Source organism: Propithecus coquereli, unplaced genomic scaffold (assembly GCF_000956105.1).
Source record: "Propithecus coquereli isolate 6110/MARCELLA unplaced genomic scaffold, Pcoq_1.0 Scaffold544, whole genome shotgun sequence".
Classification (NCBI taxonomy): Eukaryota; Metazoa; Chordata; class Mammalia; order Primates; family Indriidae; genus Propithecus; species Propithecus coquereli.
This window is the reverse complement of record NW_012151330.1, coordinates 1210649-1221128: the sequence shown is the minus strand read 5'-3', so window position 1 is coordinate 1221128 and position 10480 is coordinate 1210649. Positions and strand designations below refer to the sequence as shown.

General features: G+C 64.7%; 1 protein-coding gene across 1 annotated transcript in view; it reads left to right on the top strand.

Annotated features, from left to right (window-relative positions):
- Positions 1 to 10480, top strand: part of MORN1 (MORN repeat containing 1) — a 50505-nt gene that overhangs the window by 22208 nt on the left and 17817 nt on the right. Inside the window, exon 10 of the mRNA XM_012657484.1 lies at positions 603 to 766. Coding sequence (XP_012512938.1) covers positions 603 to 766 — 164 coding nt within the window. The remainder of the gene's footprint in view (positions 1 to 602; positions 767 to 10480) is intronic.

Here is a 10480-nt window from a genome sequence, read left to right as displayed (position 1 = left end):
GTCACAGACTCCAGGACTGAGCTGTGGCATAGGCGGTGGTGTCTCCCACGAGCTCACCGACCTTCACCACCCCGCTGTTCTGTAAAGCGCGTGTGACAGGCCTCACCCAGGCCCAGCGCCAAGCGGCCTGTCCAAGGCCAGGGGCTGCTCTAGGACTCAGAGGTGGACTCCCGTGCGGCGAGTCCCTGTCTTCTGCCCCAGACCCACGCGCGGCATCTGTGGGGAGAGACGGCGGCAGCGTCCCGTGCGTGAGGGGTGGAGGCTCCTCGACCAAGTGTTTCGGGTCGAAGCTGCCTGTGGAGCCGTCGCGAGCTCGTGTGATCACACACACCCCTTTCGCCGCACACCGGGGCAGGTCCTGGCTATGAAACTGCCGAGGTTTCTTCCGAGGAATCCAATCCCTCGGGTTCAGTGTCCACTGCCTCCGCCTCGGCCCCTTCTGGCTTCCGAGATGGTGACGGTGACCCCTGGACGGAGCCTGCAGCCTCCCCCAGCACCTGGCCAGAGCCCTGCGTCCCAGGGTCAGAGCCTGGGCCACCTGCCCCTCCAGCCGCCAGCCCATGTCGGGGGGGCACAGAGCCAACCTGCCCCTCCCTTCACAGTGGCTTCGAGTGCATCCCTTACCCCCTGTCCACGGGAATGCTGGCGCCCGGAGCTGCCCTGGAGGGTGCCGGCGCTGACTCGCCCCTGCCCGGGGAACACCTGGATCCCGCGCTGGATTCCGGTGCTTTCTGCGGCCAGGACGACGCCCCCGACAGCCAACCCGGTGAGCACAGTTCACAGGCCGTTGCTGGTGGGGCGCGGCAGTCAGGGGTGGGGGGTGACAGGGGTGCCCCAGAACCAGGCCTGAGCAGGACCCCCTTAGGGGGTCACCATGCAGGCGGGGGCTGGCGGTCCTGGGTGTCCTGGCAGGCGGCCGTGTGGCTGTCCCTACCGCACAAACCCAACGCGCAGTCCTGGGGGCGGCCCGGGTGGCTCGGGTCCCTTCATGTGTCGCCCTGAGCGGGCGCTGGGGGCGCAGCACCCACAGGGTCCACTGGATTCCCGGGTCTGCGGGCCACGGGCCGAGCTTCGGGAGCACAGGGCCTGTGGTCAGCCTGGACACGACCCCTGACCACGACTGTCGCCGCGGAACCTCCAAGGCGGCCTCCGCCCGAGGCTCTGTGGGGGCCGTTGGCTTGTTTTTCGGGTTGTTTTTGTTGGTTGTTCGGTTCAGTTTTTTCCGGGGGGGCTGTTTTGGTTGCGGGGGCGGGGCCCCCCCCACCACCGGCGCAGCCCAGGCAGTGGCAGGTGAAACTGCACTTCTGCAGCGCGCTCGGCCTGGGTCTGCCACAGATCGTTCCGGAATTATTCCCGGGAGCTGGGTGCTGAGCCGGGGAGTTGAACCAAAGTTTAGTCACTGCGGTGTGTGTTCCGTGACAGCGAATGCCCACGAGGAACCCGGCGCACTGTGATGCGGTTTGCGTCCTAGTTCGGGGACGGGGGACGGCCCTGGCGGGCGTTGTGCGCACGGAGGCGGCTCAGCCGAGCACCGCTCTGGGGCTGGGGTTGGCGGCGGCAGCGTGTCGTCTCCCCTACCACGGCCCCGCACCCCAGACCTTCTAGACTCTGACGGGACGAGCAGGCGGCTCCACAGACGTCCCTGCCGAACAGGATCACGGGCACTTTGGGTTTGGGCCTTCAGGGCGGCCCGGCTGACAGCCGAGGTCCCCCGGCCTCACAGCTGGGACCACGCCCGGCCATGGGGCAAAACGGGCCGAGCCGAGATGTGGGGCGGCGTCCAGAACCGAGACATGGTGGGCGGGGGGTGCTACAGAGCCAGGAGCACGGCCGCCTCCCACAGCACGGATGAGAGTTGCAGGCTGACGGGATGTCCCCGTTCATCACAAACGCCCCCCATGCCAGCCCTCGCCCCGCTCGCCTCTGCCTGGAGCACCCAGGTCCCAGCGCGACTCCTCCCGGCCACGCCCACCACACAGGCCACTCCCCCCGGGACCCCAAGACGGCAGCCCACCCAGGGCCGCCCAGTCCGGCCGTCCGCAGCGCCTGTCTCTTCCAGACTTGCACCCGTGTGCCGCCAGGAGCCCACGCAGCTCCCCGCACTGCTGCCCCTCAACCCCTCGCCGCCTCCCACCTGCCCAGGCCCTTCTGCCAGGACCCCTGGAGCAGGCACTGGGCAGGGCCAGCCCCTCCCTGCCCTGCTCCTCCTTCCCAGGGCGGCCCAGCCCCCCACCAGCCCAAGGCCCCTGTGACCCGGCCGTGCCCTGTCCTGCCCCGCCAGCCAGGCCCAAGCCCTCCTCATATCTGCATCCAGGGCGCTCGGGCCGCACGGCTGTGTGGGCTCGGCCGGCTCTGGCTCCTCGCTGCCTGTCGGGCAACAGGGCTGAAGGTGGTTTCGGCAGGTAGCACCCGCGCCCTCCTGGTCACTCCGAGCCCCCCATGTGGCCCTGTGGCCCTCCCAGCCCTCTTGGTCATTGCCCGCGGTGGCCCCTCTCTGCGCAGCGTTCCCGGCCGGTCCCCGCGCCCCGTTCTCCCTGAGGTTCTGTCGTCCGCGGCTGAGGTGGGGAGGAAGTGGCAGTGAGATGGCCTTTCGGGGCCTCGGGAGGACCCCTCTGCGGCCAGGTGTCCCCTCCAGGTGCCTGAGCCCAGTCCCCTTCCCACCCGCCCTGCCCAGAAGCTTGACCGGCTGGTGGCCGGAGGCCCCCAGGGCCGCGGTGGGTCTGCCTTGCAGAGGAGGCCGGCTCTGCGCAAACACGGGCCTGAAAAAGCCGTGAAGGACCGAACTCATGAGCTGTTTCCCGCACAGCAGGCCAGGAAGGGCCGTCCCGGGCAGCAGGGGTGGGGGCGGGGGGCCCCGCTTCCTCCCCCACGGTCGAGCTACAGCCCGAGGGCTGCGGGAGCCTCAGCGCCTCTGCGGGGCGCCAACTTGGTCCAGCCCTGAGGGGGTCGGGGGGCCTGGCACGCACCCCGTCTGCCTTCGCCTCGGTTTATAGAAGCGATTTTACGCCGCGTCGGTGGAATAGCTCTCATATTTCTGCGTAAAAATACTCGCCGGGCGCCACTCCTCCTACTTGCAGAGGTTTTCAGAGCCAAGTGACGAGGTCTCGATTGAAACCAGGCCCCAGAATGCAGGCCCACGCGTCGCCGGCTGAGCACCGCCGGCCCTCCTGCAAGCGCCGACCCAGGCCAAGGCGCAGCGTCCCCGTCCTTGTCGCTGTGACGTGAGGCCAGCGCGGGTCTGGGGTTCACCGGGCCCGGGGTGGGTCCTGCCCCGTGGACGCCGCTCCCGGGCGCTGGGCTCCGGCTTGTCCCTGGCTTTGCCGTGACTCGAGTGTCCGGCACAAAGGAAGTTACCTATGGGGAAGCTAGAGGGACATGTCCTGTCCTCGTGAGAACTGCCAGGCCTGGCCCCCGACCCCTTGCAGTGTGGCCCAGGCCCGGTGGCCTTGGGAAGGTCGGCCCGGGCCCCTCCCCCATGGCGTCTGGGACGACCTTGGTGACGCTGAGCCTGCTTGTGCCTCAGTCTCCTCACCCGTAAAGCGAGGGCTGCAGCGGCGTCCGGTCCACCCAGGACCCTGCCTGAGCCGTGGCAGCCCCGGCGGGCCTTCGCAGAGGGCAGCCTGGGGGGAAGTACCGGTCACGGGCTGCCCCACGGAGACCCAGCTGAGAAGGGAGGAGGGGCCGGGGAGGGCTGGGGAGGGGAGGGGCTCCCTGCCTGCCTTTGCTTAAAAGCCGGGCCTTTCCCTCGTGGGGAGGCTGGTCGGGCAGAATTCAGCCCGGGAACACTCGGGACCCTTGGCCAGGCAGGGACCCTGGACAGGTGGCTCTGGACACGCAAGTCCCTCTTGGGGCTGAATTGCCGGGCGATGTGGAGCTCTACGCGCTGCAGCCCCCGGGGGTGGTCGTTGCCGGGACAACTGAGTCATCAGTGACACCCAGGGCGGGTCCTCCCAGCATTTGGTCTCGTGCCCCAGAAACACTTTCAAGTTTGAGTGACTTTTGGGGTCGCTGAGTGTCATCTGTGAAATCCAGACCCCTGGCCGGGGCTGTGTGGGCCCAGGCGCAGTGGGGGCCCCGGCCGAGGGGCTTCACTTTTGTGGCAACCTGCGATGGACCGGGGTGCGGTGCAGACGTCTCTCTGTCCGGTCCCTCTTGTCTCCTCCACGGCGCCATCGAGACACAGTTGTCGCGCTCACCGCCTTCCGCCGACGCGACCGCGTTCACGGCTCCTGCTCTCCACGTGACGTCCAAAACGAACTTTCCCGCCAGTCCCCCTCTCCCGTGGAGAGTCTGCCCTCCACGCGCAAGGACACCCCCGTCCGGCCCTCAAGCCCCTCGGGCTGGGGGACACTCTGGCCGCGTGTCCTGCTCCCCGGCGTTCTGCAGAGTCAGTGAGGTCGCTGCAGACGTTCCCTCTGTCCTGGCTAGGACGGGTTCGCCGCGAGTGCGAGGAGACTCCCAGATGACGACAGCCTCAACAGGACGGCGCCGCTGCTGCGTGCCCAGGTGGCTGGAAGGCTCATGTCAGGGACCCACCGGAGTCACCCCAAGGTCCGAGACAGCTCCTGGCACCCCCCCCTTGGTCAGCAGGGCGGAGGAGGCTGGGCAGGGCAGACCCCCAGAGCTGCAGGACTGGGGGCCAAGTTGAGCAGGCCCACGCCCGGCCACACGCGGGCCCTCGAACGAGACCTCACCAACAGCCAGAGGGGACCTAGCCGCCTTTCTCTGTCCGTCATCCTGGAAGAAAGCGAAACCGTGGCACCCTGCGCCTTCCCCACACGCACAGGACAAGCCGGGAATTGTTTCCTTGTAAGAGTGAACTCCGTATTCTCAAAACCAAACGAACGCTGTCCCCACACGTCCCTGGCACGGCCACTGCGCCTCCTCACTAGTCTCCTGGTTCCGGCGTCCGTCCCTCTGGCCAGGCCTTCGCGGAGGACCGGAGCCCTTTCCGAGGCCCGCGGCGTTGCTGGCGGTGGCCGTGCCTGCTGAAGTCCATCCGCTGACCCCCGAGCAGGGGCATGCAGGGATGTGCACCCGGGGCAGAGGCGCTAGGTCCGGGCGTCCCTCCCATCCGGTCACAGGCATCATGGACACCTGCCCACGACCAGACCCAGTGGACACAGCACAGCCGGAAGCAAAGACAGTCTTCAGGGGACCCTCCTGCTCACCAGAAGCAGCCTTACCCCACTCACGCCCTCTGCAGCTGGCCCAGACGAGGTGCGGGGCCTCCGTAGGCGAGACAGGCTTCATCATCCCAGGCAGGCCATGTGCTTAGGTGACGTGGGCTGCTTCCAACACACAACACGATAGTGGCTTCGACCCCATCCATGGTTACTTCTCTCTCATGGAAAAGCCCAGAGAAGGAAGTGACGTCCCTCCCCGACCACTGGGACCGAGTTTCTGTTTCCTATTCTGCTACTGCCATCCTCATGCACTACCTCGTGGTCTTGAAGGGCTGCACAAGCTCCAGCCATCACACCCCTGTTCCTGCTGCAGAAAGGGGAAAGCCTACAGGGCAAGGAGAAGGACCCAGCCCTTCTAAAGAAGCTTCTTAGAGGCCAGAGCCCCTGCCGTTATGCAGAACTTGGTCACACAGACATGCCGGGCCACACCGAGATAAGAAGCGCAATGTGCCCGCAGAGACCAGGTCTGTCACCTGGAGGAGAAGTGCTATGAGTCCACCAGCCGTTTTTGCGATGAGGGGACCCCGTCCCAGCACACTGCTGGGCCCTGCTGGGAGCACAGACCAGCAGGGTGGGGCTCCAGCCGCCCCTGCGGGGGGATGGGGAGCAGAGGTCATGCCCTCAGCCCGCATCTCTGGCTGAGGAAGCACGTGGGGTTGCCCTGTGCGTGACCCCCACAGTGCCCCGCAGTCTCCATGATTAACGCGTTTGCCGATTTTGTAGTTAAAATCCGGCCCTCGTGGTGAACACGCTGATTCCGTTACACCAGCGGGAGCGTGGGGGCGGCTCCAACCCCGTGTGAGGGTCTCACGCGGTCTCAGGCTAACGGCGTCCCCGGCCGCTGTGCTCAGGCACCTGCGCAGCCCCCATGGTCCGGTCTGGACTTTGCAGAGCAGGGCACCCAACAGGCTTCACCTGCGGCCTTTGCTGCTGGGGCCGCCCGACAGGTGGGGATGTGCCGCCCCCCTTCCCAGCTCCACCTGCCCTGGGACACAGCGAATGTTCCCAACAACCCCAGGATTTCACGCCCTTTGAGCAGTTAGGGGTTTGGGGCAGGGAGGTCGGGCTGATCGCAGCAGAGGAGGGAGGGGAGGGGGGCTCCGACCTGCCTTAGAGAAGCGCCGCGGCATGAGTCAGACCTAAAATTAAAGCAGAGTGGGCGTCGTCTTACACTGAAAAGCAATTATCGATGTTTCAACATGTTCCTGACTCGGTGCCGACAGCCAGGGTAGCTGGAACACCTTCCCCAGCGGTGGGAGCAGCTCCGCACCCCTAGTTCTCTGGACCGTGGAAATGTGGCCAGACGCGGCCACCGGCCTCTGTTTTGCAGCCCTGGGTGTGCTCAGCGGTGGCGCGCGGGGAGGCCCTGGAAGGCGGCCCCACCCCACTGGGTCAAGGCCGCTGGGCTCTCCCAGGGGCACATCCAGCCCTGCCCCGCTGCCAGGGGTTGGGGACCGCAGGCCCTGGTCCACTGCCCGTGGAGGAGGCTGGACATGCAGCCCATCCCCTAAGGGACAGGCCCTGTGGGGTTTGAGCGTCACCTGCGGCTGCCAGGTGCCCTGGACCACCGGCACCCACCCTGCGCCCAGCCGGGACTCGGGGACAAAGCACCTTTCCTGGACGCAGCAGCAAGTGAGAAAACAAGCCCTCCAAAAACTTGGTTTCCATTTATACAAATTAGTGAAATGAAGAGAGAAAAATGCGTCCTCTTTCCCGAGGCCTAATGTCAGTAATACGTCATTGCAAATCGTAGTATTTTATTGTTTTGTTGATATGAAATATTTCAGTAATTTAATTGCTTTTAACTTTTGAATAGACGGTTTGCGTTGCATTGTGAAGACGATGTCCTAGGCGTGGACTATTGCCAGGTATTCTAAACCCTATTTTGGTTAAATCACAGCACCCAGATTTTAGTAACAAAACACATTGATTTTATATTCAAAAAGATTTTTATATTTAGTCTCTTAACCTTTTGTAATTCCCACCCACGGCTTCACACGAGGAGCCTTTTGTGTAGCTTGTTGCCAGCAGGTGTCTGGCTCGGCCGCCCCTGAGGCCCATCGAGTCTCGTGCAGGTGCTGACCACGGCGGGGTGTGCGTGGCTCAGACAATCCCTGCTAATCCGGACCCCAGAGAAGCCACAGGCTTGAGAGGGTTAGATTCCTTTTTTTTTTTATGCACAAACCTTCCCGGTGGATGTTTTCCATGATCTGAGTGATTTCTGTTCTTCACGTGTTGCACAAATGGTTTTGCGTGTTCATCAGATGGGATCTATGAAGAACCAACCGTTACTGTACCACGATTTTAGAATTCAAGGTGCCCTCTGCTGCTCATTCAACCTTGCCAATAAAAGTGACAACGTGCAGCGGAGAATTCCTGGGAATCTCATTGCCTCCTGGGGTGATCACGTTTTAATATTAATTGTCTGTGGTTAATTATGGCAGAGTAGCATAAAAGAGCCATATTTTTAAAGGAAAGTTTGTGCTATAAATTCTTTTTCTAGGAATCACACCATATAGAGGGAATGTCCCAGAAAAATATAGTATAAAAAGGTACCATGCTGCTTCCAGTGCCAAAGCAGGGGGTAAAAATGGAAATGAACGCAGCTCGGTGTGTGTCCGCCGAGCTGAGCGGCTCAGGGTGGGGCAGGGTCCCAGGTGGCGGCTCCAGACGAGGTGAGTTCTCACGTCGAGGCTGGGAGGGCGGGGTGCCCTGAAACGGCGGGTGTGGGGGGCACTCCTCTCTCTCGGGGCTCTGCAGTCTCCTTAGCGGTAGCTGCTCTTTCGGGTAGAATCTGCCCTCTTAACTCTCTCCTCCTTCTCGGACCCTCTCACTTCTCCGAGGCTCGTTCTTGTTCCTTCCCTTTCCCGTCCGGAACATTCAGCCCCAAAGCCATTCCGACCCGCCAGTAGCGTGGGTGTTGGGGCCCAGGGGGGCGTGAGAGCCCCTCTCCAGCAGTCAGGGACCCTCCAGGAGTCAGGGACCCCGCGGGGTGGGGACACCCCCACATGGGGCATGGTCGGAGCGCAGGGCTGGGGAGGGCTCCTGCAGGGCTGGGTGGCGATGGGGACAGGGTACCCGGGGCGTCCCTGCCTGAGGGCGGTGCAGGAGGCAGACACAGACCTGGGACAGGAAATGAGGAGAAGCCTGGGCTTGGACTTGGGGGGTGCTTGAGCTTGGGATTTGCGTTATAGACAGTTACAGAAGTGACCTTGTTTGTGTGCGTGTCCGCGTCCACACGCCTTCTCCAGCTCTGACAGAGTCCGGGAGCAGCGACACCCCAGGATCAGTGAGCCCACTGGGCGCCTGGATCTGGTCTCTGTGGGAGGAACCAGGGTTTCTTGGAGAAACGGCCAGTCCAGGCGGGGCAGGAAGCACAGGGCCTGGCGCTCAGGAGTCAGAAGTGCTTGGCGGCCGGGCGCGGCGGCTGACGCCTGTAATGCCAGCACTTTGGGAGCCGAGGCAGGAGTACCGCTTGAGCCCAGGAGTACGAGACCAGCCTGAGCAACATAGCAAGACCCCGTCTCTTAAAAAACGTAAAAAAGTTAGCCGGGTGCAGTGGCACGCACCTGTAGTCCCAGCTCCTCGGGAGGCTGAGGCAGGAGGATCGTCCTACCACCGGGGACGTAAGTAGGACAATGGGACAGCCGTGCTGTGGTCGTCAGAGGAGGAACATACTGGGATGTTGTAAGGTCTGGGGGGAGGACCAAACCGGCAGCAACTCACTCTCGGAGGGCACAGGGAAACTGCTCTTGATGGCGAGCCTACAACTTCCCTGTGAATCTGAATTTAATTTTAAAGGAAAAGAAAAGGCAGAGCCCCCCTTTCCAGCCCCGCCCTCTCCTAAGAGGCTGTGGGGGCACAGGATGTGTTCGGGCAGCATCCTGATGCGGACTGGGCTGGCCGGCCCTCGGGGCTCCTGCCACACCCCGCTGTGGGGCCCTCCCAGCCTGGGGGGGCCGTGCTCCCTGCCCACCCCCAGCCCTGCTCCTGCCAGCCCTGAGGGCCGCCCTCCCTCTGGCCAGGGCTTCACTGGTGAGGGTCCTCCCTGCCCCTCAGGGATGGACGCCTGCGGCCCTTCCACAGCCCTTGGGAGCCAGGAGACTCCAGGCACCCCCACCCGGCTGCACCCATGGTGGCAGCCGGCCCCCTGGGGTCTGACAGGGCCTCCTCTGCCCTGCAGCGGCAGAGGGAGCCAGCAAGACCCCCAGGACTTCGGCCGTAGGTCCCAGTGGGGCTGGCTTTGCAGGGGGCTGTTCCTCGGGTGGCGCGTGGCAGCCGATCGGTACCAGGCAGAGCCCGTGCAGAGGCCAGGCTGTGTGCTGGGTGCCAGAGCGTCTTTCCAGGGGGGACCCACTGTGCTGCTGGAGGCTCCACCCCCAGCTTAGGCAGAGGTGGCCGTGGCCTGGCTGTCTCCCCCAGCGCCCACCCCGTCACTGCCGGGCGAGTCTGTCCTCCCTCCACCCACCCACCCATCCAGGGATGATGAGGAGGCTGGGCTGGAACCGCTCAGCGGAGGGCTGCGGCAGGGAGGAGGGGCTGAGGGGCAGAAGTGACCTCGGGGGTCTAGGCCCCAGACAGGCTCCAGAGCTCTTGGTGCTGCCAGGACAGCCGACGGCTCTGGCATCGGTGCTGCTGGGGACCATGGGCGCAGCGCAGGGGGCACTGGCACCAGCCGTAGTGGCCCCGCTTTCCGCTGCCCCACATGCTGGGGCACCCGGGACCCGCATCAGCCCTTCTGCTGCCGGGACCTCTGGCGGGACCTTGGCCCCCGTGGGCACCCTAGTCATCTGTGGTCAGAGCTTCCCTGCGTCACGGGGCCCACACAGGCTGCCCTGTGTGTCCGTCGGCCACGTGCTGCCTGCAGCCTCCGTCGTGGGTGTGGGGGTGCCAGGCTCGCTGACAGGTTCCGTGCTGGCCACGTGTCAGAGCGCAGAGGTGAGTCTGACGACGGGGTGTGCCCTGGGGGTGGCAGAGAAGCATCGGCCCAGGTTTGCGAAAGGGGGCTTCGCGGCCCAGCTGAGGCGCAGCCCAGAGCGCGCAGCTCTCATCGGAGAAAAACGCAGGAGCCGCAGTGGCCGTGGCGGGAATTCAGAGGGGTGTCGGCGAATGGGGTCACCCGTCCTCTGCGCGTCAGCAAGGCCAGCGCTGGGTGGTCCGGCACGCGCGCTGTGGGCCCGGAGGTGGCTCTGCTGAGCGAGGTCCCGGCACCACCTGGGCCCAGCCCTCGCCGCCCCGGGCTCTCGAGGTGGTCGGGTCAGTGGGGCGGCGTCTGACTCGTGAAGTGACAGCCC